Raw genomic sequence first — 27,896 nt, 5'->3', positions numbered from 1 at the left:
TTTGAATTTGAAAGGGAGTTCTTTGGAAATCATAGGTATAAGTGGAATGAAAACATCCTCTTCCTTTCCGATTCTGGTTAGAATAGTAGCCTCGATCATGTGTGGATGATGTGACAGTGTTGCCACATTTCTCACAACCTAGATATATTTTTTTTACACATTAAATTAAAATGTATTGTTTTAGTGTTTTCCTTAATTGTCTGAATCATGTTCATGCATTTATTTTTTTTACTATTCTCCAAAACTTTTGGATATTTACTCATCCTCTCACTTGGCAATTGTGTTGAGATGAACATCAGGACAGACAGACTTTCTTGCTTATTTATTAGATGACAAATGGAGTATACTGTACATAATGTGAGAAGAGTTCACAATTTGAACCTTGATACCTTGTAGCTACAAATCCACACCCTTACTTATTATATTACATTACCTATTGACAACCTTTAGTAGTCTCTGTCTGGCACTGGAATAAACTGGGAAACAACTTAATATTTTTTTGTGAATTTACCATTAAAGAATGAAGTTGTTTACCAATTTATGCCAGTGTCAGATGTACCAAACTTAAAATGCGATCAGAAACTCAATAATGCCATTTGTATTGCTGCTCTTACGTATCTCTTCCTTGTAAAGAATTTTTGTTCTGTTAAAATCGTAGCTATGTTCCAATAAAACAATATACAATGCCCTTTGTGGCAGCTAAACAAAACCCTAAATGCCAAAGGTAACAGGCTAAACTAAAAATATCCACTGGTGTAATGTGTGCACAGTTGCTTCCAAGCATTTCATTTCACCCACTCTCAGGGCAGAAACATAGGCATTAGTTCCTGGGTCTTTCAAGACCATGCCTTTAATGCTAAACGTTTTTGCTAGAAAGTGACGTATTAATGTGCTTCAAGTCTGATGATTGTTGCTTTTAATTAATATGTAATCCATTCCAGTTGCTTATAACTTGAATAGAGCTGTCAGATCAGCAGGCACTGCACACAAATTGTAGTGAAGGTTGAAAGTTAATCTCATTACAGAATATCACGAGTCACCTTTACATAATCGCATTAACTGTTGATCCTACCGTATTAACGTCTATTGATTTGCAGGCTCATATTTTGAATGATTCCATATTTTATATTGCACATATAGTGGTGTTAAAAGTTATTTGCATTCCCGAATAAACGACCCAAATCTAGCATGCGTTAGTGCTCCTAAAATAAATTAGCAGAATAAAACTGATAGATATTTTAAGGAGGGTTTTTTTTTCTTTATCTAGCTTTCAAAGTTTTGTTATGCAACTGGGTATTTGCAATCAATTAGCCTCGATATGGTGAGAATTTGGAGTTCTCTTATTTTGCTTTTATCCTTCTGCTGTGCCTCACCTCGACATCTCAAATGAAAGTGAAGTCCAAAAATATTTTTAGAAGTACACGAATTATATTTCAACTAAGGCGCATCACAACTACTTGCTTTGAATGACAGTGGCTCTGCAGATCCTTGGCAGGCAAGCGTTGGTTTATCACATGGTCACTCCCTTAACCAATCCTTGCAGGACTTCAGCAGTAGGTGCATCGACAACAAATTCCCGGAAGTACTGAGGAGTTGTTGATTGTTGAACTTTAAAAGAAACGAACCTATCTGTAAGCTCTTAGGTACAATTTACGATATCTGCCGATGGCAGTCATGCTGAGTAGAAGTTCCAGACAGCTTTGCAATGTTTCGCTCTGCACTTTTGCTTTGCATAAATGGCGATGTTATAGCGCACAGGTACGTGTTGTGTACGCTGGAAGTTAACAATGGTTTGTTTCACTGGATCGAACGATTAAAAGCCATTCAAGCTACTCACCTGTTTAACCATGCAACGTTTGCGTTGATATATTCTTAACCCAGCCAGTCAGAATGTCGACCCGGAACTTTACGTTTAATTTGACTAATGTCAAACATTGAGAAAGGGTATACATTTTTATAACTGAATTGTGGATTTTTTTTTCATTAGTGAATCGGCATAGTTTTAATATTGCCTCTTAATTTGTATCGTTGCTCACTGCCACCACAACAACTCCTCTATATTCTTATCAGTTAAATTTGGAATGTTTAGATGCTTTACTAAAGTGGCACTAATTGCCCTGCTTATGTATGACATAACATCATCCCGAGTGCATAACTATAATAACATTGTTAATATAATGTGTGTGTGTGTGTGTGTGTGTGTATATATATATATATATATATATATATATATATATATATATATATTGACAGTAATGTCTTCGAATTCACTTTTTAATATCAGTAGATTTGCAATACGACTTACAGGGTTAAGAAATTTTAATTAACTTTTAGGTTTAGTTAAGATAAGCATATGCTTGTGGCTAGTTCTAAGTTATTATTGATAAAGGACATTTAGTAAAGAAAAGATTTAAAAGTACTTAGAATTTGTAATATAGAAAGACTCATACAGTAAGTGCACTCATCCGTGTTCCAAACAAGCCTGATCAATTTCATGGGTGACAGTATACAATAGCATAGTTAGTTCAGTGTTATAGCAAGTCAGTGCCTGTTGTAGCTTCTCTGTGTGCAAGACAGGAACCAGGTACAGATGGGGAGCTGCTTGTGAAATAACATGACTCACAAAGATGCATATTTGAGTATGTTTACTGAGCAAACTTATTATGCAGTTTTCTTCTGGATGCAAAACCAGCTCTGAAAGTTAGATGTTTAAACAACAGTAGCAGCACTCTTTTAATACAACTGATCTGGCTATTTCTGTTTCATTTTCAACTCTTTATTTTCTTCTTTTCCTGTGAGTTTTGAGTGTTTCATAATTTTTCCTTTTAAATACATTCATTTTGAGCAATGCAACATTACTGCAGCTTCTTTTAGTGATAAGCAGGTGAGCTAGTAGAGAAACATGGTTTAAAATGTGAAATTCACGAGGAGTAACTAAAACACCTTAATCAGTTTAACTTTAGATAAAATAACTCAGGACTTTTTAACATTTCTCTAGTAGGTTAAGTCATTTAAAAATTTCAGTACATTTTTATGCACTTAATTCAGGATATATTCCGTCGGTCGAGTATAAATTTTTTGGTTTTCACCTTTTACTGTACACGTTTTGATCTCCAAAGCTAAGAATTGGTGTCGCATTAAAAACTGGTTAATTTAAAATTTTTCATGTCTTCACTGTGACATCCTTTTCAAAACCCTAAGTAACCGACTGATGCAAATTCTGGAATATCTTATCCAACTTGAGCAAAATTACTATGTGTGGAAAAGGATCCAGTTAAGATATATTCTTTATTAAAAATGTTATTAATATATATATATCTATAACTACCCTCTGTGTACATCACATATAAAAATAAAATAACCCAAGGGGATGTCTTCCTCAGAGATTTAAGGGAGTGGTCACTCGTACATTACATTGAGGTGGGTGTGATATAACATACAAGTTACGTGTTTTACATGGAAGAGTGTGAGGTAAAAACGAACAAAAATTCCGGCATTCCTTTTTTTTTTTTTTCTTGCATATACCAGGTCCACAGAGTGCTCACCGCCAAGGTCATCCTGATGGTAAATCCACCAATGAGTTACAGAGAGACAACAATGTTTCAGATATCCTGCAACTAATGTGTACCTCTCGTCGTAATTAATTTTCGTATGTGGTTTTCTGGGCCTTTTCATACACTCAAAGTGGATAATGTTTACAATAATGACAAGCCAATCTGATTGTATCGTAACAATTATGATTATTATTTTTTTAATAAGTTTACATAAGGTTTAACATTTTCCTTGGATTCCGTTCCTTTACATCATGAAGAATGTGTTGCAGCACATCGTTAACTGAGAGAGAGAGAGAGGCATTAATTACTGGTGTGCTGCCTTTAACCAGCTATCAGATGGCTGGCTGAACAAACAGAGTAGAAACACGAAGCCAGAGCAAGACTAGCTGCAGATTAGTTAAACTTGGTATTGAGGTTGTTCCACTGTTTACAGGGACAGACCTGAGGATTGTCTTCTCATAGTATTGTACCACATAGAACCATGCTAGCTGCGGATCAAGACCAGACTATCTCCGGTAAACTGATCCTCAGGATCTGGGTGCAAAACCAGTATTAATGTTTATGATAATGCTGTTGTCGCCTTGTTGTTTGTTAAATACATTTTAAGGAAAAGGCACTGTGTATAGTGTGTTTCCACATGGATTTTAAACCATTGTGGGAGGCGGTGAATTTTTAAGCATACAGTTGCAGGTTCAGTTCCCACCATTGATTCTCTATACAGCACTAGTTTAGTCACTTTACCTGTCTGGGCTGTATTAGCAGTGAAATAATGTTTATTTGTTATATGATGATCATTTTTGATAAAATCATCAGCTGAATTAATAAAGGTCATAAGCTTTGATATTTGTTAAAGCTTGTTATGAACACTAATGTTCCTAATTACTTTTTTCATAGGCGTGCTTATTGAAAATTAACAGGTATATTAATGTAGAGACACAAATAAAATTACCTAATATAATTGTAATAAATACATGTGTTTTTGAACCTTGCATGGTTTGCAGTTGAACACCTCCAGCCACATATTTTTATAATGTTAAATTTAAAACTGATTTAGTTTTCATGGCTAGTGTTTTACATTTTTTTCTTTTGCAGCCAGATACTTTCTGTTCTTTGTTTGATTATTTTTCTGATGTCTTAATATTTGTTCCAGAGTGAAGACAATTGTTTGACAAATACATTATTCAGTCTTAATTTCATGCATCTTCTGTTCCAGTTTGACATTTTTTTTTTTTTGCAAGGGACAGATTCCAAGTCAGGTTCTGGATTCTTTTCGAGCTGTGGTAGGAAATGATAACGTGAGTACTGGAACTTCAGTCCGGGCACAGCATGGGCGAGATGAGTCAGTTCACAGGTAGCTGCATTTTCTTTTTATTCTTTTTTTTTTAAATAGTTTGATCAGTTAGAAATTGTGCATCTTTCTCTCAACTTGTCTTGTTTTTTGCATATTTGTCATATGGAAGATTTAATAATGGTCCAAATGGGCTAGCCCAGACATACCAAATACCAGAAACCTCATGCAGCTCTTACTTGGAGCGCTTACTGTTGCCATTCTGAAAGTATTTTTTGTCTAAATGTCGAGAACCTTCTTATGGTATTACATGGAGTTTCCATTTTTGATTTAAGGGGTCCTGCGGTGGGTTGGCACCCTACCCAGGATTGGTTCCCTGCCTTGTGCCCTGTGTTGGCTGGGATTGGCTCCAGCTGACCCCCGTGACCCTGTGTTCGGATTCAGCGGGTTGGAAAATGGATGGATGGATGGATTTAAGGGGTCTCTTTAGCATGTAAATCATTAACCCAGGTTAAGTGACATTCTATATAGGAATATAATGTACCTAAACTTACTTAAAGGAAAAAAAAAATGTAATATGGTATGGAAAGTGAGGAAGCGGGTATCAAGCAAAAGGAGATAACAAGAATGAAATGCTGGAATTTTTAAGAATGACTGCTTTTAAAAAAGATAAAGATGGAGGTTAGTGGGTTAGTTGATTGTTCAATCCTGGATGGGATATGTAATGTGTAAAAATAACTAGTTTCTTATGTTATGTTTTGATATTGTAGCTATGTGGCTATTATCAAGACAAGTGAAATGTGGAATAATTAGGAATGCACCGATATGGGAATTTTGGGCAGATGCCGATATCCGATAATGTCTATGTACTTATCTGCCAAAGCCAATATACATATTTATAAGATACAGAGAAAAATGAGACTTCATCTCTCTGGACAAGAATTACAGACAAAGTGAACATATATTTGTATAACAATTTTGCACACCAAATTCAATCATTAAAAACAAATGAAAAATGCCACATTTGGCTGGCTACCTGTTGGTTATATGGGAAACAGTTTTGCAGCTTGTTGCTTTAAATAACACTTTTCTCTTTCTTTTTGATGGAACAAATACAACAAACTCAACAATAATCGAAAAAATGAAAACTGAAAAAAATGTACAATGACAATGGAATAAGCAATACCACTTAAGAATAACAACTTTTGCAGATTATTTACAATCATTAAAATGGCTTCTGCTCAACCACATTTGGCTGGCTATCTGATCCTTTGTTTTACAGTCTGCAGTATTAAATACCACATAACTTTTTTTCTTTCTTTTTGATGGAATAAATCTAACCAATCTATAACTTTAAAAAACAGAAAAGCGTACAACAGTAAAGAAATAAATAACTTTTTTTTCTGGAGGCTTATCATTCTTTTCTATTTTTTAAGCATGATGGGGAGGTTTTTCTTAACGAACAAGAGCATCTTTGCCTTGTCGTAGGAAATTCTGTTTCTCTTTTCGTTGATCACATTAGAAGCCAAATTGAATAATCTCTCGCTGTCCATGCTAGTACATGGGGCTGACAGGAACTTGCGTGCTACTTTGGCAATGGTAGGAAACCGACTCCATTTGTTGTTCCAGTATTTCAGTGGATTTTCATTCCTCGGGATTGGTGCTTCAGAAAGAAATCCCTGCACCTGCCGAGTAGCATGCATACATATACAGTATTATATTCTGTATCATCTTTCATATCTAAAAGATAGATCTGCATTTTGGCTTTTACCAGGGCTGTCAGATTAAGATTAGAATCCTTACAATAAAAATAAGTATAAGGCATTTGAATTGAATGCATGTCTGTATTGTATTTGCTGTTTTTTGAAACATTTTATTATTAATATTTTTGCTTTTCACTGTAGATCATCTGCTTACAAGTTGCTCATTATTGCTTAAGAGTCTCAGGTGAAAACAGTGGCTACCATGAATGTGATTGGCTCTCCCACAAAAAGCAACACAAAGAGAAATAAAACATGCACTGCACTGGCACTTTCTAAAGACAATGTTCAAAAGAAAATCAAACAAAATTGTCAGTGATTGCTCAAACAAAGTAAATGCAGTCATTTTTTTTCCTAGAGGCCAGAGGACCTTATATCCCTGTGTCTATTTTTTACAGTAAATAAACTGAAGCATTGTGACCCTTTAAGTGTTTTACAAATGAAACAATTGTATTAAATGTTACTTTGTTGAGGTCTTTTAAGTATTTTGTGTATTATAATCAATTATTAGCAGACAGCATTTTTCAAAGTAACAAAAAAATGTAGAACGAGTTTGTGTTTATTTATGAAACTCTTTAGTTAACACGCACTGAACAAAAATATGAAGCAAAGAAGCATAGGCTATAGTTGGCTCATTCGCTTGATGAAAACTAGTGATCTTTAAAATGGGTGTGTTTAACACAGAAGATGCCGACTGTTTTAACTAATGACTAATAACAATATGGGTTAAGAATTTAGAAACACGTATAGGCTGATCCTTAAAAGTTAAGTGCAAAAACAGATCTGTAAAATCCCACAATAGTGTCCATCACATCTTAAGTAACATGAAGCCAAAGTTAGTGCGAGGTAAAACCAACAACCGCTTTTTCACATTCGATTGCCGTTTTTCTTTCTTGCCTTCCAAGATTTTTTATTCATTCGAATTATGTTAGAATAGTGATATTCGATCCGACAGCCGTAGTTATTTACTTAAAACAATGTTGTAAAGATCTCCACAGAGCTTTTTTTATTGTTTTTTTTAAACTCACCTCTGTTGTCATCTGGCTGTTTTCCTGAGGCATCAATGTGTTCTCTTCAAGAATTTCGTTGTACATTTCGAAGAGCGTGCATGCCACCTCGTCATTTATCTTGTCCCATTTCTGTTCTGGACCATCTATCTGCGATTCACTCGTTTGCATTTCGTTCGATGCAAGTTTCATCTGAGCTTGCAACATTTTGAGTGCCAGTGATTTTACATCTGCATCGAAATAGCGGTCTTTGTATTTTGGGTCTACAATAGTGGCAAGACAGTACATGGATTCTATGTAAATCTCAATGAAACGATTGTTTACGGCCTCTAAGAGAGCGCTTTTACTGGTTTTGACTCCGAAGTCAGTATGAGCGCTTTTAGTCAACAGTCATTTTAAAGCATTAACTGAGGGAATAACGTTAGAAGCCAAGGCTTCAGACTGGCAAATTTCTTTTGTCAGTTGCTCAGATGGAGCAAGGAGTGTGATTATGTTCTCGATCAAACTCCACAGATTAGGCATTAGAGTTGCAGGTAACTCAAAATCGGAGGCATAAGCCCCAAGGGCTCTTTTCTGCTCCAGCAAGCTTTGCAGCATATAGAATGTGCTGTTCCATCTAGTTGAAATGTCTTGTTGAAGCATTTTCGGCTGCATACCAAGTTCAGTTTGTATAGTTTTGAGACGCGAGTTGGCTAATTGTGAATGCATAAAGTGACCGACTATTTTTCTGCCGATCGCTATTGTATCTGAGACGCTGCGCTGGGATAGTACGCCATCGTTCACGGCAAGCTGTAAAGTATGAGCCATACATGGCAAACTTGGGATCCCGCATTCCTCCATACCCTTTGCAACGTTGTGAGCATTGTCTCGTAATACTACATGAACATTCTCTTTGGGTATTTTCCATGTTTCAAACATTCTTTTAAACGCAATAGAGAGTGCAGCTCCCGTGTGTGATCCAGAGCATTCTTTGGCGTGCAAGATTGCTTTCTGCAATTCAAACTTGCGGTCGATCCACTGAAACTAAGCATACTAATATCACTCGTATCAGATGTCCATATATCAGTGGTAAAGCTTATGGCTGTGACATCTTCAGCAAGGAGTTTGTGCACATGACTTTCCACAATCTTACGTAACTCTGGAAGTTCTATGTCAGAAAAATAACGGTGACTGGGTATCTGGTAACAGGGCTCAAGGTGTTCAAGCAGCCTTCGAAATCCCGTATCTTCTACAACAGAAAATTCCTTCACTTTTGCAGTAAGTGTTTGAGCTTTAGGTTATCTTTATCAAATTTCTTTGATTTTTCAAGTAACTGATCAACACGTTGAGCAGCTGCAATTTTTGATTTTCTGCGTGTTGTGCAGGCTTCTCCTCTTTTGCTCTGAGGAATCTATACTAATAAAAGGCAAAGCCCTCACTAGCTAAGTTTCCATCCAGTTTTTTTGCGACGTTTTGTTATCGACAAACAGAATATACGTAAAAAAAATGTGCGAAATTTGCTGTCTCCAGCCTGTTTCCATCAAACTGGCTTTTTATCGATAAAATGGTGTGCGTGATGACGTCACCCCCCCCCCCCCCCCAAAACGAACTGTCGCATAAGTTTTGTATCGCGAAAAAAATCTGCCCTTGAGCCGTTTCCATACATAATTTTGTGTATGTCGCAAATTATCTACCTTTTGTTTTTCACGTTACACCCCCTCCACGAAACAAAGAAATGGAGAGATTATTCAGACAGTTTTTTGACATTTGCCAGCTTACTGTTATTTCAGTTTCACAAATAATTGGAATTGTACATAATATCCGAAGACGACAGCAGAATGAAGCAGTTGCTTGTCTGATAGCCCTAGAGCTCGAAGAAAGTACCCCAGTGCGACGAAACCCACGGGTATGGGAGAGACGACGGAATAAGACCTTCTGGGAGGAGGTGGTGGAGAGATACTTCACAGAAAATCTCTGGCTGCAACATTTTAGAATGGCACGGCCGACGTTTGAGATGTTGTGTGGATTCATCAGTCCTGATGTTGCGCCCATCACAGGTTGCCACCGACCACTGGTTCCAACCCAAAAGCGGATTGCCATCGCCCTTTACAAGCTGGCAACCTGCGCCGAGTATAGAGTAGTTGGAGAAACTTTCGGGGTTAGTAAAACTACACTCCATTGATGTGTATATGCTGTGTGCACCGCTATTAAAGAAAAATTAATGCGGCGTTATATCAGACTTCCGACTGTAGCGGAGGCCAATGAAATTGCATACCGCAATTCCTTGGTGCATCTTGTGCCACAGATTTACGGTGCGCTGGATGGCACGCATGTGCCTATTCTTCCCCCGACGGAAGGCTACCGCGATTACATTAATCGCAAAGGGTGGCCATCTATTGTTCTCCAGGCCCTTGTTGATGACAGGTGCATGATACGAGACATTTGCGTTGGCACTCCTGGAAGTGCCCATGATGCAGCTGTGTTTGCAGCATCGGATCTGTACAGGTGAGCCTACCTTTCAACATCCCTTCTCAGTGCGATAACAACTGAATTAGTACTGTAACCTGCTTCCCTTAAGGTTTTTAATTAAAACTGAAATTTGAATTAATACAAAATAACGACGTTTAATCAAAAAAAAAACTCTCTTCATCAGACCATGCGAACCGCTCCGCCATTCTCGTTTTGATTGCACGTGATGAAAATGTGACACATTTATTTGCGTTAAAGCCCTTTTTTCCGATAAAAAGTGTTTCCAGTGTAGTTTTTGCGACATCTGAATTATCGATATGGAATTTATGCGCTAAAGTTAAACGGAAAAATATTATGTCGACATGTACAACATTTTATCGATTAATTAGCATTTCCATCAGCTATATTGGTAAAAAAATTTGAAGCGCTAAATATTTTTTCGCAAAAACTCCTTGGATGGAAACCTGGCTACTGACTCACTCACTCACTGACTCACTCATCACTAATTCTCCAAGTTCCCGTGTAGGTGGAAGGCTGAAATTTGGCAGGCTCATTCCTTACAGCTTACTTACAAAAGTTAGGCAGGTTTCATTTCAAAATTCTACGCGTAATGGTCATAACTGGAACCTCTTTTTTGTCTATATTCTGTAATAGACTGCAGCTCGATGGCCGTGGGAGGCGGAGTTGCGTATCGCGTCATCACGCCTCCCACGTAATCACGTGAACTGACTGTGAACGCAGTACGTAGAAAACAAGGAAGAGCCCCAAAGAGCGCTGAAGAAAACATTCATTACACAATTGAGAAGGCAGCGAAACAATAAGAAGCGAGCGAGTGTGACACACAAGCATATTCATAAGGGCAGCTACTGCAGAAACAAAGCACGGTGTAAACCGTAAGTTTAAATTAAGTTTATAGAAACGCTCCCGCTGCCGTTTGCAATACCATATTCACGACATACAAGTTTAATGAGAAGACATGAGGTATAAACAAGACTTTGGATCACTTTGTAACGGAGTTAAAATTGCTGTAGCGAGAAACTTTTAAGTGCCGGGTCTTAGGTAACATTAAATAAAGCTGTGGACTTCGCAACATCACACAAGAGAGCGGCTCACGTGAACTGACTGAACGCAGCACGAGTGATCACTTCGATGAATCAAACCTGTTCAAAAAACACATTACACAATTGATAATGTAGGAAAAGAATATGAAGCGACTGACGCATACAGACATATTCATGAGTGCAGGTACTTCGGAAACAAAGCACCGTGTAAACCTAAAGTTTAAATTAAGTTCATAGACCTACAAAAAGTTGCCGTTGATTTGAGGCAAGATTGCTTTTCTCCTGTACAACTATACGTTGCATTCTCAACAGTAAGCTTGCACGGCTTGGTCATATTACAACCGGAGTGCTGAACTGACAACGTGGTATACAAAGAGAACTATAACAATCGTAATAAACGAACAATAAAACAGCGGAGAACCCGTGGATTAAATAAAAAGGCTGCTTCCTTGGCGAAGCAAGGAAAAAGGATGACCTTATATGGCGTTCGTTTATAAAACCGTGGAGAAGCTGTGTAAAGGCTGCTTCACAGAAAAACAGCAGAGCGCCTTATATGAGCAGGCAGTCAGCTAAAAAAGGGAATCAATAAATAACTATAATCGTAATAAACGAAAAAAAAATAGCGGAGAATCCACGAACTACTTAAAGGAAATGGGTACCTGAACAGAAAAGTGAGTCTCAAATAGGTACACAATAACTATAACAATCGTAATAAACGAACAATAAAACAATACAGAACCGCTAAGCAAGGAGAAAGGACGGCCTTATATGGCGTTCGTTTATAAAACAGCGGAGAGGCTGTGTAAAGGCAGCTTCACAAAAAAAGAGATCCTTAACAAATTGTTATTGGTATATTTTCCCTCAATTTAAAAAGGTTTTCTTTTCTTCTTAATAAAAATTTAAAAGCAGTACTTCGCCGGTGCGAAGTGTGGGGATTTGGCTATACAGTAATCCCTCGCTACTTCGCGGTTCACTTTTCGCGGATTCACGACTTCACGGATTTTATATGTAAGCATATCTAAATATATAACGTGGATTTTTCGCTGCTTCCCGGGTTTCTGCAGACAATGTGTCTTTTTACTTCTGGTATTTGCTTCCTCAGTTGGTTTGCCCAGTTGATTTCATACAAGAGATGCTATTGGCGGATGGCTGAGAAGCTACCCAATCAGAGCACGCAGTTAAGTTCCTGTGTGCTGCTGATTGGCTCAGCGACGGAGTGCTGCATTAACCAGGAAGTCTCATCTCACTCATTCAACATTAACGTGCTCTTGCTACTGCATTCAGGGGATTATCACCTTCAATCGTCATCATTTTTACTGCGCAGCATATTCATCACCATCATCACGTCATATATAGCTACGTGTACTTCGCTATACAGTAAGTGTAAACTTATCTACCGATTTCATATTGCTTAGCAGTTGTCCCTGTTATTAATAGAGTAAAGGGTGGGCTGTAAACAATACAGGGAGGGTTTAAAAACATCTAAATACACGTTAAATAATTAAATAAATATGGTGTCCCTACTTTGCGGAAATTCAGTTATCGCGGTCGGCCTTGGAACCTATGTCCCGCGATAAGTGAGGGATTACTGTGTATATCTATATATATATATATATATATATATATATATATATATATATATATAGTTAGGTCCATAAATATTTGGACAGAGACAACTTATTTCCATTTTTGGTTCTGTACATTACCACATTGAATTTTAAATGAAACAACTCAGATGTAGTTGAAGTGCAGACTTTCAGCTTTAATTCAGTGGGGTGAACAAAACGATTGCATAAAAATGTGAGGCAACTAAAGCATTTTTTGAACACAATCCCTTCATTTCAGGGACTCAAAAGTAATTGGACAAATTAAATAACTGGAAATAAAATGTTCATTTCTAATACTTGGTTGAAAACCCTTTGCTGGCAATGATAGCCTGAAGTCTTGAACTCATAAACATCACCAGATGCTGGGTTTCCTCCTTTTTAATGCTCTGCCAGGCCTTCACTGCAGCGGCTTTCAGTTGCTGTTTGTCTGTGGGCCTTTCTGTCTGAAGTTTAGTCTTCAACAAGTGAAATGCATGCTCAATTGGGTTAAGATCAGGTGACTGACTTGGCCATTCAAGAATTTTCCACTTCTTTGGTTTAATAAACTCCTGGGTTGCTTTGGCTGTATGTTTTGGGTCATTGTCCATCTGTATCATGAAACGCCGCCCAATCACTTTGACTGCATTTAGCTGGATTTGAGCAGACAGTATGTCTCTGAACACCTCAGAATTCATTCGACTGCTTCTGTCCTGTGTCACATCATTAATAAACACTAGTGTCCCAGTGCCACTGGCAGCCATGCACGCCCAAGCCATCACACTGCCTCCATCGTGTTTTACAGATGATGTGGTATGCTTTGGATAATGAGCTGTTCCACGCCTTCTCCATACTTTTGTGTTGCCATCATTCCAGTAGAGGTTGATCTTGGTTTCATCTGTCCAAAGAATGTTTTTCAGAACTGTGCTGGCTTTTTTAGATGTTCTTTAGCAAAGTCCAATCTAGCCTTTCTATTCTTGAGGCTTAAAAGTGACTTGCACCTTGCAGTGCACTCTCTGTATTTACTTTCATGCAGTCTTCTCTTCATGGTAGACTTGGACATCGATATGCCTACCCCCTGGAGAGTGTTGTTCACCTGGTTGGCTGTTGTGAAGGGGTTTCTCTTCACCATGGAAATGATTCTGCGATCATCCACCACTGTTGTCTTCCGTGGATGTCCAGGTCTTGTTTTGGAACTACAGACTGGGATATCCTGCAGGGATCACATAGTGAGAACATTGAGGAGGTTGTTGACTGCACTACTGACTACATCAACTTCTGTATGGACATTGTAGTTCCAGTAAGAACTGTACGCTGCTATGCTAACAACAAGCCATGGATTACAAGTGACATCAAGGGCCTTTTGAACCAGAAGAAAAGAGCCTTTAAAGACGGTGATCAGCATGAGCTCAAGCGCGTGCAGAAGGAACTCCGAGTCCAGCTCAGGGCGGCGAAGGAGCAGTACAGGAGAAAGCTGGAGCAGAAGTTGCAGAACAACAGCATGAAGGAAGTGTGGGATGGGATGAAGATCATCACTGGCTGCAGCTCGAAGCGGGGTACCACCATCGAGAGAGACGTGAAGAGAGCAAACCAAATGAACATCTTCTTTAACAGGTTTGACCACCCTAACCCACTCTCACCTCGGAGTACTGCACTCTCTACACATCCTTCTGCTGATACCAACATAGGAGAGACATCCCCACCCACAATTACAGCAGCGCAAGTGAGCAGAGAGCTGAGGAAACTTCGTGCCAGCAAAGCAGCAGGTCCAGATGGAGTATCGCCACGACTGCTGAAGGTCTGTGCATCAGAGCTAGGGGGTCCTCTACAGCGCATCTTCAACCTGAGCCTGGAACAGGGGAAAGTCCCGAGGCTTTGGAAAACATCTTGCATCACCCCAGTCCCAAAGGTATCACGTCCTGGTGAGCTGAATGACTTCCGACCTGTCGCTCTAACATCACATGTGATGAAGACCATGGAGCGGCTGCTGCTTCACCACCTGAGGCCATAGGTCCAACACGCCCTCGACCCTCTGCAGTTCGCATACCAGGAGAAGGTGGGAGCGGAAGATGCCATCATCTATATGCTACATCGATCCCTCTCCCACTTGGACATAGGCAGTGGCGCTGTAAGAATTATGTTTCTAGACTTCTCTAGCGCCTTCAACACCATCCAACCTCTGCTCCTTAGGGACAAGCTGACAGAGATGGGAGTAGATTCATACCTGGTGGCATGGATTGTGGACTATCTTACAAACAGACCTCAGTATGTGCGTCTCGGGAATTGCAGATCTGACATTGTGGTCAACAACACAGGAGCGCCGCAGGGGACTGTACTTTCTCCGGTCAATTCAGCCTATATACATCGGACTTCCAATATAACTCGGAGTCCTGCCACGTGCAAAAGTTTGCTGACGACACTGCTATCGTGGGCTGCATCAGGAGTGGGCAGGAGGAGGAGTATAGAAACCTCATCAAGGACTTTGTTAAATGGTGCGACTTAAACCACCTACAACTGAACACCAGCAAAACCAAGGAACTGGTGGTGGATTTTAGGAGACCCAGGCCCCTCATGGACCCTGTGATCATCAGAGGTGACTGTGTGCAGAGGGTGCAGACCTATAAATACCTGGGAGTGCAGCTGGACGATAAATTGGACTGGACTGCCAATACTGATTCTCTGTGCAAGAAAGGACAGAGCCGCCTGTACTTCCTTAGAAGACTGGCATCCTTCAACATCTGCAGTAAGATGCTGCAGATGTTCTATCAGATGGTTGTGGCGAGTGCCCTCTTCTACGCAGTGGTGTGCTGGGGAGGCAGCATTAAGAAGAAGGATGCCTCACGCCTGGACAAACTGGTGAGGAAGGCAGGCTCTATTGTTGGCATAGAGCTGGACGGTTTGACATCCGTAGCAGAGCAACGGGCACTCAGCAGGCTCCTATCAATTATGCAGAATCCACTACATCCATTAAACAGTGTCATCTCCAGACAGAGGAGCAGTTTCAGCGACAGACTGCTGTCACTGTCCTGCTCCACTGACAGACTGAGAAGATCATTCCTCCCCCAAACTATGCGACTCTTCAATTCCACCAGAGGGGGTAAACGTTGAACATTATTCAAGTTATTGTCTGTTTTTTACCTGCATTTTTTATTACTCTTTAATTTTAATATTTTTTGCTGCTGGAGTATGTGAATTTCCCCCTGGGATTAATAAAGTGTGTGTGTGTGTGTGTGTGTGTGTGTGTGTGTGTGTGTGTGTGTGTGTGTGTGTGTGTGTGTGTGTGTCTGTCTGTCTGTCTGTCTGTCTGTCTGTCTGTCTGTCTGTCTGTCTGTCTGTCTGTCTATCTATCTATCTATCTATCTATCTATCTATCTATCTATCTATCTATCTATCTATCTATCTATCTATCTATCTATCTATCTATCTATCTATCTATCTATCTATCTATCTGCGTTGCTGAGTTTACCACTGCTTGCTTTCTTTCTCAGGATGTACCAAACTGTACATTTTGCCACTTGTAATATTGTACCAATTTCTCGGATGGGTTTTTTTCTGTTTTCGCAGCTTAAGTTTGGCTTCTTTCATCTGCATGGAGAGCTCCTTTGACCGCATGTTGTCTGTTCACAGCAAAATCTTCCACATGCAAGCACCACACCTCAAATTAACTCCAGGCCTTTTATCTGCTTAATTGATAATGACATAACGACGGACTTGCCCACACCTGCCCATGAAATAGCCTTTCAGTCAATCGTCCAATTACTTTTGAGCCCCTGAAATGAAGGGATTGTGTTCAAAAAATGCTTTAGTTGCCTCACATTTTTATGCAATCGTTTTGTTCACCCCACTGAATTAAAGCTGAAAGTCTGCACTTCAACTGCATCTGAGTTGTTTCATTTAAAATTCATTGTGGTAATGTACAGAACCAAAATTAGAAAAAAGTTGTGTCTGTCCAAATATTTATGGACCTAACTGTATATATATATATATGTATGTATATATATATATATGTAGATATCCATCCATCCATCCATCCATCCTCTTCCGCTTATCCGATGTCGGGTCGTGGGGGCAGCAGCTTGAGCAGAGATGCCCAGACTTCCCTCTCCCCGGCCACTTCTTCTAGCTCTTCCGGGATAATCCCGAGGCGTTCCCAGGCCAGCCGGCAGACATAGTCCCTCCAGCGTGTCCTGGGTCTTCCCCGGGGCCTCCTCCCGGTTGGACGTGCCCGGAACACCTCACCAGGGAGGCGTCCAGGAGGCATCCTGATCAGATGCCCGAGCCACCTCATCTGACTCCTCTCGATGCGGAGGAGCAGCGGCTCTACTCTGAGCCCCTCCCGGATGACTGGTCTTCTCACCCTATCTTTAAGGGAGAGCCCAGACACCCTGTGGAGGAAACTCATTTCGGCCGCTTGTATTCGCGATCTCGTTCTTTTGGTCACTACCCATAGCTCATGACCATAGGTGAGGGTAGGAACATAGATCGACCGGTAAATTGAGAGCTTTGCCTTATGGCTCAGCTCCTTTTTCACCATGACAGACCGATGCAGAGCCCGCATCACTGCGGACGCCGCACCAATCCGCCTGTCGATCTCACGCTCCATTCTTCCCTCACTCGTGAACAAGACCCCAAGATACTTGAACTCCTCCACTTGAGGCAGGATCTCGCTCCCAACCCTGAGAGGGCACTCCACCCTTTTCCAGCTGAGGACCATGGTCTCGGATTTGGAGGTGCTGATTCCCATCCCAGCCGCTTCACACTCAGCTGCGAACCAATCCAGAGAGAGATGAAGATCACAGCCTGATGAAGCAAACAGAACAACATCATCTGCAAAAAGCAGTGACCCAATCCTGAGTCCACCAAACCGGACCCCCTCAACACCCTGGCTGCGCCTAGAAATTCTGTCCATAAAAGTTATGAACAGAATCGGTGACAATGGGCAGCCCTGGCCGAGTCCAACTCTCACTGGAAACTGGTTCGACTTACTGCCGGCAATGCGGACCAAGCTCTGACACCAGTTGTACAGGGACCGAACCGCCCTTATCAGGGGGTCCGGTACTCCATACTCCCGGAGCACCCCCCACAGGATTCCCCGAGGGACACGGTCGAACGCCTTTTCCAAGTCCACAAAACACATGTAGACTGGTTGGCCGAACTCCCATGCACCCTCCAGGACCCTGCTAAGGGTGTAGAGCTGGTCCACTGTTCCGCGACCAGGACGAAAACCACACTGTTCCTCCTGAATCCGAGGTTCGACTATCCGACGGACCCTCCTCTCCAGAACCCCCGAATAGACTTTTCCATGGAGGCTGAGGAGTGTGATCCCTCTGTAGTTGGAACACACCCTCCGATCCCCCTTCTTAAAGAGGGGGACCACCACCCTGGTCTGCCAATCCAGAGGCACTGTCCCTGATGTCCATGCGATGTTGTAGAGACGTGTCAACCAAGACAGCCCTACAACATCCAGAGCCTTTAGGAACTCCGGGCGTATCTCATCCACCCCCGGGGCCCTGCCACCAAGGAGTTTTTTGACCACCTCGGTGACCTCAGTCCCAGAGATGGGGGAGCCCACCTCCGAGTCCCCAGGCTCTGCTTCCTCATTGGAAGGCATGTTATTGGGATTGAGGAGGTCTTCGAAGTACTCCCCCCACCGACCCACAACGTCCTGAGTCGAGGTCAGCAGCGCACCATCCCCACCATATACAGTGTTGACACTGCACTGCTTCCCCCTCCTGAGACGCCGGACGGTGGACTAGAATCTCCTCGAAGCCGTCCGAAAGTCATTCTTCATGGCCTCCCCAAACTCCTCCCATGCCCGAGTTTTTGCCTCGGCAACCACCGAAGCTGCATTCCGCTTGGCCTGCCGGTACCTATTAGCTGCCTCCAGAGTCCCACAGGACAAAAGGGACCGGTAGGACTCCTTCTTCAGCTTGACAGCATCCCTCACCGCCGATGTCCACCAACGGGTTCGGGGATTGCCGCCACGACAGGCACCGACCACCTTACGGCCACAGCTCCGGTCAGCCGCCTCAACAATAGAGGCACGGAACATGGCCCATTCGGACTCCATGTCCCCCACCTCCCTCAGGACATGGTCAAAGTTCTGCCGGAGGTGGGAGTTGAAGCTACTTCTGACAGGGGGCTCTGCCAGACGTTCCCAGCAGACCCTCACAGGACGTTTGGGCCTACCAGGCCTGACTGGCATCCTCCCCCACCATCGAAGCCAACTCACCACCAGGTGGTGATCAGTTGATAGCTCCGCCCCTCTCTTCACCCGAGTGTCCAAGACATGTGGCCGCAAGTCCGACGACACGACCACAAAGTCGATCATCGAACTGAGGCCTAGGGTGTCCTGGTGCCAAGTGCACATATGAACACCCCTGTGCTTGAACATGGTGTTGGTTATGGACAATCCGTGACGAGCACAGAAGTCCAATAACAAAACACCACTCGGGTTCAGATCGGGGGGGCCATTCCTCCCAATCACGCCCTTCCAGGTCTCACTGTCATTGCCCACGTGAGCAATGAAGTCTCCCAGCAGTACGAGGGAGTCCCCAGATGGTATGTCCTCTAGCACACCCTCCAGGGACTCCAAAAAGGGTGGGTACTCCGAACTGCTGTTCGGTGCATACGCACAAACAACAGTTAGGACCTGTCCTCCCACCCAAAGGCGGAGGGAGGCTGCCCTCTCGTCTACTGGGGTAAACCCCAATCTACAGGCTCCAAGTCGGGGGGCAATAAGTATACCCACACCCGCTCGGCGCCTCTCACCGGGGGCAACTCCAGAGTGGTAGAGAGTCCAGCCCCTCTCAAGGAGATTGGTTCCAGAGTCCAAGCTGTGCGTCGAGGTGAGCCCGACTATATCTAGCCGGAACCTCTCAACCTCACGCACAAGCTCAGGCTCCTTCCCCTTCAGCGAGGTGACATTCCACGTCCCAAGAGCCAGCTTCTATAGCCGAGGATCGGACCGCCAAGGTCCCCGCCTTCGGCCACCACCCAACTCACACTGCACCCGACCTCCTTGGCCCCTCCCATAGGTGGTGAGCCCATGGGAAGGGGGACCCACGTTGCCTGTTCGGGCTGTGCAAGCCCGGCCACCAGGCGCTCGCCATCGAGCCCCACCTCCAGGCCTGGCTCCAGAGGGGGTCCCGGTGACCCGCGTCCGGGCGAGGGAAAACGCCGTCCAAATTTTTTTATTCGTCATAGGAGGTTTGTATAACCGCTCTTTGTCTCATCCCTCACCTAGGACCAGTTTGCCTTGGGTGGCCCTACCAGGGGCATAAAGCCCCAGACAACAGAGCTCCTAGGATCATTGGGACACGCAAACCCGTCCACCACGGTAAGGTGGTGGTTCGATATATATATATATATATATATATATATATATATATATACACAGTAATCCCTCCTCCATCGTAGGGGTTGCGTTCCAGAGCCACCCGCAAAATAAGAAAATCCGCGAAGTAGAAACCATATGTTTATATGGTTATTTTTATATTGTCATGCTTGGGTCACAGATTTGCGCAGAAACACAGGAGGTTGTAGAGAGACAGGAACGTTATTCAAACACTGCAAACAAACATTTGTCTCTTTTTCAAAAGTTTAAACTGTGCTCCATGACAAGACAGAGATGACAGTTCCGTCTCACAATTAAAAGAATGCAAACATATCTTCCTCTTCAAAGGAGTGAAGCAAACAAATCAATATGTCTGTTTGGCTTTTAAGTATGCGAGGCACCTTGCAGCATGTCGCTTCACGAATCAGCTGCACACAGAAGGTAGCAACGTGAAGATAATCTTTCAACATTTTTAGACGAGCTTCCGTATAGTCTAGGTGTGCGAACAGCCCCCCTGCTCACACCCGCTACGTCAGGATCAGAGAGAGTCAGCGCAAGAGAGAGAGAGAAAAGTAAGTTGGGTAGCTTCTCAGCCATCCACCAGTAGCGTCCCTTGTATGAAATCAACTGGGCAAACCAACTGAGGAAGCATGTACTAGAAATTAAAAGACCCATTGTCCGCAGAAATCCGCGAACCAGCAAAAAATCCACGATATATATTTAAATATGCTTACATATAAAATCCGCGATGGAGTGAAGCCGCGAAAGGCGATGCGCGATATAGCGAGGGATTACTGTATATATGTCTATATATATATATATATATATATAAAATACAGTATATATATATATATATATATATATGTATATGTATATATATGTATATGTATGTATGTATATATATATATATATATATATATATATATATATGTATATAATATATATATATAATATATATATATATATAATATATATGTATATGTATATGTAGAGATATGGGAAATGTTCGTGCCTTTTTAATTTGAACAGTTACTCACCCATTCGTCCATCTAAATATGCCAATATGTTACCAGAATTTTAATGGCTGTTTAAATGTCCTTCCACAGCTTCTGTTTACCCTTTGACTTGTTAGAGTAATTCATGGTATTACCATATTTCTAGAGAATAATACATATGGTTGGCTTTTTGTCTTTTTGCCCTCCCCTGACCTAGAGTGAGCTCCATTTGCTCAGTAATGGGCTAAGAATTGATACTGGCACTACATTTGTTATAGGTAGAATTTTACTTGTCCTCATTTTTATGTCTGTCTATAGTGTAGTCTTTTATATGTTTCCCTTTTTCCTCTCTCTAGTCTAAAAATGCTTTTGCCTATGGCACTCTTTGAATGATGCACAATTTGTGAAACACAAAATACTGTCACTTTAGAATCTTTTAGGATGCTGGTACATGGTGCTAATTGGGAAATAGCTCCAAAGATCATAGGTAGGCCTCCTAGTAGAGGGTTATTCTTTTTTTTTTAACTTGTTAGCAAAATCAAACTGGTTTTTAATCATTTGAACTTTGATTTTTAGTTGTAGGCCTCCTGATGCTGTTTTATGGCCAAAATGTGTGGAGGAGGTTAGCGAGCTTGCAAGGATTTGCCATAGGCACAACATTCCTATCATCCCTTTTGGCACAGGCACTGGCTTAGAGGGTGGAGTTGTGGCTATGAACGTAAGTCAAATTCTTTTAGTTTTGTAGTTTTTATAGTGTGACATGTCATGTTATATATGGTTTTTCTAGTAAGCAATAATTAATCTGATTAGCAATTAATATGATTAATATGAATTTGAATTTTCCATTTTCAGCTTGATAATCAGTATTCATCTTTCATACTGAGCGATCATGTTACTTAACCTGCTTTCCATATAAGCCCATGAAGGGGTCTTTGAATAGCTGTAATATAAAGCTCCTTGTGAACATCCAGCTTGATTGGGCACCATACATGTATGTTCATAGAGTAAAGGTGTTTCACCCCAGGTTAATATACTTAAAGGTATTGTCAGTCTGCTAGTACCAACCACTAATACATTTTATGAATACCAATATTCTCAGAATAACTGCTACCACATCCTTAGTTTGTGCGTTTCTTTTGTACAGAACAACTTCTTGTTTTCATTCATCATATGCAAAGTATGATGCAACAGTAAACAACCATTTGGGCAAGAGAAGTCTACCTGTCAGTTGAAAATGTTGTATTATAAGTGTTTTGATATTTGCAAGTTCTGTCAAAGATTTTAAGTTCTTTTTTGCACTGGCCATTTTCAGTTTTGAAACAATTCCTTTCCATGGTACTAGCTTATTTAGGTAGTGTCTTAGTGGAAAGCTGGAAAATAATGTGAAGAAAATTGAGGATAGTACATTTTAATAGATAGATAGATAGATAGATAGATAGATAGATAGATAGATAGATACTTTATTAATCCCAATGGGAAATTCACAAATACCCACAGTATTAAATATTTTATAATGGGGGGGGGGGGGGGGGGCAGTATTTTATTTCTGTAATTTTCCTGGATTGCATGTCATCCACTGAGATGCCAGTCTTTGTTATGTACATCCAACAGATGATGGGTATCTACTATTTTGTTTGTTGAGACAAAGACAAGTTTATTGTTAGTGCTTTAGACTGACATGAACTAATTTTGCTTCTCACTATCTGAATATGACATCTGTTTAATGCACACCCAAACATGACAGCTCACTTAGCTGGCTAATGCAGTGAAATAAATTATACTAAGGAGTTCACTGAATAAACTTTAGACTCAGGCTTGCTATCATAATTCAAAGGCAAGTTTGATTGATAAATGAGACAGGCCTATATTTTCATGCGTTATCCTTCCATGGTCCTTGTGCTGTGCCTGTTTCTCCTCTTATTTTTTTGTTCTTTGGAGAGGATGTTTTAAGCATTGTATACAGGTGACACAACAGTATTTTGCTAGTCTTTCTGCTTTCTGTCATACCACAGGGAGGTGTATGCTTTGATCTACTAAAGATGGATAAAATCCTTAACTTACATGAGGAAGATTTTGATGTCACTGTTGAACCAGGTGTAACCCGGACTGCCCTTAATAGATATCTCCGAGACAGCGGCCTCTGGTTTCCTGTGGGTTAGTATTAGTACTATACCTGATGTGATTTAACATTGTTTCCTTTTTTGTTTCCACTTGAGTATTTAATGTAGCATCTAAATAGCAGTGTAGAATAATTTATAATTTTAATATTCATTAGACAAAAAGTATTCCAAATATTTAAAAAGAAATATACCTTTATGTAGCTCTATTTATTTTTCATTTTTGTTTTTGGGCTATTTTAATTTTTAATTCAGTAATAGGCTGCAATTGCAAAGCACCCTGTATCACACAAGAAGATTTGCAAACAAGAATTTCATTGTACTATGTACATATGACAATAAACATCTTGAATGTCTCTCCTTGCAGTAGAAGTAGGAAAAGTGCAAGTTACCAAATTAACTTGTTTCCTTTAATATCGATATTTAAGAAGAGACTGAAGGAAGTAAGCATTTGTTGTAAGTTGTTAGTAAGATTTCTTCATAGACATACTAGGGGGCTCTGCCCCCTGCTCTCTTCGCTTGCCAACACCGGGTTTGGTCCTGTGGAAATACAATTTAAAGTGTTTTTTTTTTTTCATTGGAAATGTTACATATGCATTATGTTCACTTTTTATTGTAAAACTTCAGTAAAAACAATATTTGGAATTAACGTTTCTTAAAGATCGCATTGAATTTTGATTCCTTGTTTGGTCTTCCAGCATGATAAAGCAACGTATAACTGGCCGTGAGTGAATATTGTTTCTTTGTCTCTTATAAATAAACCGACTTTTTCAAATGTTTGTCATTGCAAAAGCTATTCTCATGGGAAACTGTAAATGTTTTAATACGAATGGCATATCAATATCTCCCAAACACTGTTTCGAGTTCATTCAATAAAAATAAGACTTTCTGATAAATCAATCTACTTAGGAAAGTGGGAATATCCAGAGCTGATGCAGCCGGTGGCATTGTTGTCAAGAAGCTGCGGATTTCTGGCTGTTGTGAATTGCACGTCATTGTCAGAAATAAATCTGGCCGACCGATAGTTCTGGATATTGCCATTGCATCATGATATAACTGTTGCAATGCTCTTTGACTACCTTGATATTATGATGGTAATATTACTGCTTTACCTATTTTGAATTTGTCCAAACTATTGATATTTGAATTTTGAACGTGATCAATGAGCCCTTGCATATGTTCCGTTCTAAGTTTAGCTTGATTTGATTTAATAAAGAAGAGACGATTAGCTGTGACTTGTACATACGCATCTATACTAATAAAAGGCAAAGCCCTCACTGACTGACTCACTGACTGACTGACTCGCTCATCCATCACTAATTCTCCAACTTCCCATGTAGGTAGAAGGCTGAAATTTGGCAGGCTGATTCCTTACAGCTTACTTACAAAAGTTAGGCAGGTTTCAATTCTACGCGTAATGGTCATAACTGGAACCTGTTTTTTGTCCATATACTCTAATGGAGGAGGCGGAGTCACGTATCGCGTCATCACGTATTACGCCTCCTACGTAATCACGTGAACTGAAAACAAGGAAGAGATTTACATTACGAGTCAAATGCGGGAACGAAGGTAAATGACGTTAATTGTTGAGTGTCTTTTAATACTGTGTAAGCATACATATTAACACATGTGCAATTAAACGTGTGCATTTACGGGGTGATTTCTCAGGCTTAAAAGCTCGCCTTTTATTAAAAAGGTAAATGCAAACTGTTTTCATTCTGAAGGGCACAAACCACGTGAGATTTCAGCCGTTAAACGCGCAAAAATGTCGGTACACCAGATAAGTAAGCGCAACATATTATCAGTTGTATTGTATGCTTACAATACATATAGAAATGTGTTAATCGTTAAGTAATATTATGGGATGGTCTTTTTCGACTCGCGCCTTGATTTAAACAATTGCATGTCTTGGTGGGTTTGCGTAGCTTATTGTCAATATCTTTATACCTCTTTGTAAGACTTAATTTTAAAAGGTTTTCTTTCATTCTTAATTAAAATTTAAAAGCAATACTTCACCGCTGCGAAGCCCCTCTAGCGCTGACGTCCGAGGTTCGATTACCGTAAGCGAGTTCAGTGAGTGTGTACGCCTGATGAGCCAAGAATAAGGGGGAAAGACGTGTCGCGTACTCTTTGCATTATTTGACAGTAAACTATTTTCAACCATTCTATGATCTGCTTCTCACAACTGAAGGCACCGTGGCTGATGTTACCTGACTTGCTGGCCAACCATAAGCGTTACCTGGTAGGTAACCACCCACTCACTTCAGTCCCTTACGGGAATCGAACCTCGGATGTCAGCGCTAGAGGCGAAGCCCCTAAAATTGCGCCACGGCATGTGGTTCGTTTATTTGACAGCATGTAGATCGGGGTAATTACATTCACGGCATTCGTAGTCTGATTCATAATCTGATTGTATGGGTGGTTACCTACCAGGTAACGCTTATGGTTAGCCAGCAAGTCAGCTCAAAGTGATCACTAGAGTGAAGGCAGCTTCACAAAAAAACAGATCCTTAACAAACTGTTATTGGTATATTTTCCCTCAATTTTAAAAGGTTTTCTTTTCTTCTTAATAAAAATATAAAAGCCGTACTTCGCCGGTGCGAAGCGCGGGGATTTGACGCATACAGACATATTCATGAGTGCAGATACTTCGGAAAGAAAGCACCGTGTAAACCTAAAGTTTAAATTAAGTTCATAGACCTACAAAAGGTTGCCATTGATTTCAGGCAAGATTGCTTTTCTCCTGTACAACTATATGTTGCATTCTCAAGAGTGTGCTTGCACGGCTTGGTCATATTACAACCGGAGTGCTGAACTGACAACGTGGTATACAAACAGAACTATAACAATCGTAATAAACGAACAAAAAAAAAAGCGAAGAACCCTTGGATTTAATAAAAAGGCTGCTTCTGTTGGCGAAGCAACGAAAAAGGAAGACCTTATATGGCGTTCCTTTATAAAACAGCGGAAAAGCTGTGTTAAGGCTGCTTCACAAAAAAACAGGTCCTTAACAAATTGTTATTGGGATATTTTCCCTCAATTTAAAAAGCTTTTCTTCTTAATAAAAATTTAAAAGCAGTACTTCGCGGGGATTTAGATATAGATATATGTCCATATATATATATATAGATGTATATATAGATATACATATACATATATAGATATATATACATACATATATATATATATATATATATATATATGTATATGTATGTATGTATGTCTATATATATATATGTAAGCTTATAAGTACTGCCTTACTTCTCTTTAAGAAAGGAAGATGTAATAATACTTGATTTAAACGATTCCATGTCTTGGTGGGTTTGCATAGCGTATTGTCAATATCTTTACACCTGTTTTTAAGACTTATTGACTAAAACGGGCTTTCACGAAAAAAGTTAGGGCTTTGCTACAGGATACACCCTCCACAAGTTAAGGAAGTAAAAATAAAAGTATATATTTCTGTTTTATTTAAACCTTTTAAGTTCGTATGCATAGCCCCATTTGGCTGTTTTAGTTTTTTTTTTTCTTTCTTCAGTAATATTTAATCTCCTTAAAGAAAAAGAACATATGCATTTTACTTTTTTTGTATCTCTTTAGTAATATTTTAGTGTAAAAGGATAACCAGTATTTAAACCTTTTATGTTACTTTATACATTTATTTTACACAATGTTGAAAAATTAATAAGAAAGCTACATATTTTGGCAGCTGCTGCTTTAATTTTCAATGAAATGAAAAAAGCTCTCCAAGAGAAAACGTCAATGAAGAAGAAACAGTTTGCACTATCTAAAAATGAGAAACCCTCATTTATAAAAGTTTGCTGCAGATGACTTAACTGAAAATAAATGAATAGTTCCTATGTGTATAATACATATTTATCTATTTTAATGCCTTTATTCCACCAACTTACAACATCTGAGGTACAATTTGTTACATTACTTTTGTTTTTTGCAGCACATGCAGGTGAAGTGACTTCCTCAGGGTCACACAGTGGTGTCAGTACCAGGATTTGAATTGAGAAGCTCCGGGTTTGCTGAAATATTACTGAAGAAAGAAAAAAAAACGAAAACGGGAAAATAGGGCTATGCATACAGATGTCCATCCATCCATTATCCAACCCGCTATATCCTAAATACAGGATCCAATCCCTGCCAACACAGGGCACAAGGCAGGAAACAAACCCCGGGCAAGGTGCCAGCCCACCGCAGGGCGCACACACCCACACACCAGGGACAATTTAGAATCGCCAATGCACCTAACCTGCATGTCTTTGGACTGTGGGAGGAAACCGGAGTACCCGGAGGAAACCCAGACAGACACGGGGAGAACATTCAAACTCCACGCAGGGAAGCGAACTCTGGTCTCCTAACTGGCACCTTTCACTGCGCCACCATGCCGCCCGCATACAAACTTAAAAGGTTTAAATAAAACAGAAATATATACCTTTATTTTTACTTCCTTAACTTGTGGAGGGTGTATCCTGTAGCAAAGCCCTAAGGTTTTTCATGAAAGCCCCTTTCAGTCAATAAGCCTTAAAAACAGGTGTAAAGCTAAACTTGCAGCACCACTATTCAATTACACTTGCCTAACACCTCTCCTAAGGGGACATACTGTGGGATCTAGGCATCAGTCAAAGCATCAATCACAGGCCCGATTAGAAAGCAGGAAGCTGTGATTTGTCGTCTCCCTCCCATGTAACAATCACAGCCTGTGTTACAACGCACTATGTATGTATGTATATATGTA

At 40.6% G+C, this 27,896-nt stretch overlaps 1 protein-coding gene across 1 annotated transcript in view; it reads left to right on the top strand.

The window, feature by feature from the left end:
- The first annotated feature begins 1,569 nt into the window (after positions 1-1,569).
- Positions 1,570-27,896, top strand: part of ldhd (lactate dehydrogenase D) — a 63,014-nt gene continuing 36,687 nt past the window's right edge. Inside the window, exons 1-4 of the mRNA XM_028810179.2 lie at positions 1,570-1,758; positions 4,793-4,905; positions 21,609-21,750; positions 23,045-23,186. Coding sequence (XP_028666012.2) covers positions 1,666-1,758; positions 4,793-4,905; positions 21,609-21,750; positions 23,045-23,186 — 490 coding nt within the window. The 5' untranslated portion in view covers positions 1,570-1,665. The remainder of the gene's footprint in view (positions 1,759-4,792; positions 4,906-21,608; positions 21,751-23,044; positions 23,187-27,896) is intronic.

The sequence above is a fragment of the Erpetoichthys calabaricus genome, chromosome 9 (assembly GCF_900747795.2).
Source record: "Erpetoichthys calabaricus chromosome 9, fErpCal1.3, whole genome shotgun sequence".
NCBI lineage: Eukaryota > Metazoa > Chordata > Cladistia > Polypteriformes > Polypteridae > Erpetoichthys > Erpetoichthys calabaricus.
The sequence above is the reverse complement of the archived record's forward strand: the minus strand, read 5'-3'. Positions and strand labels throughout refer to the sequence as shown.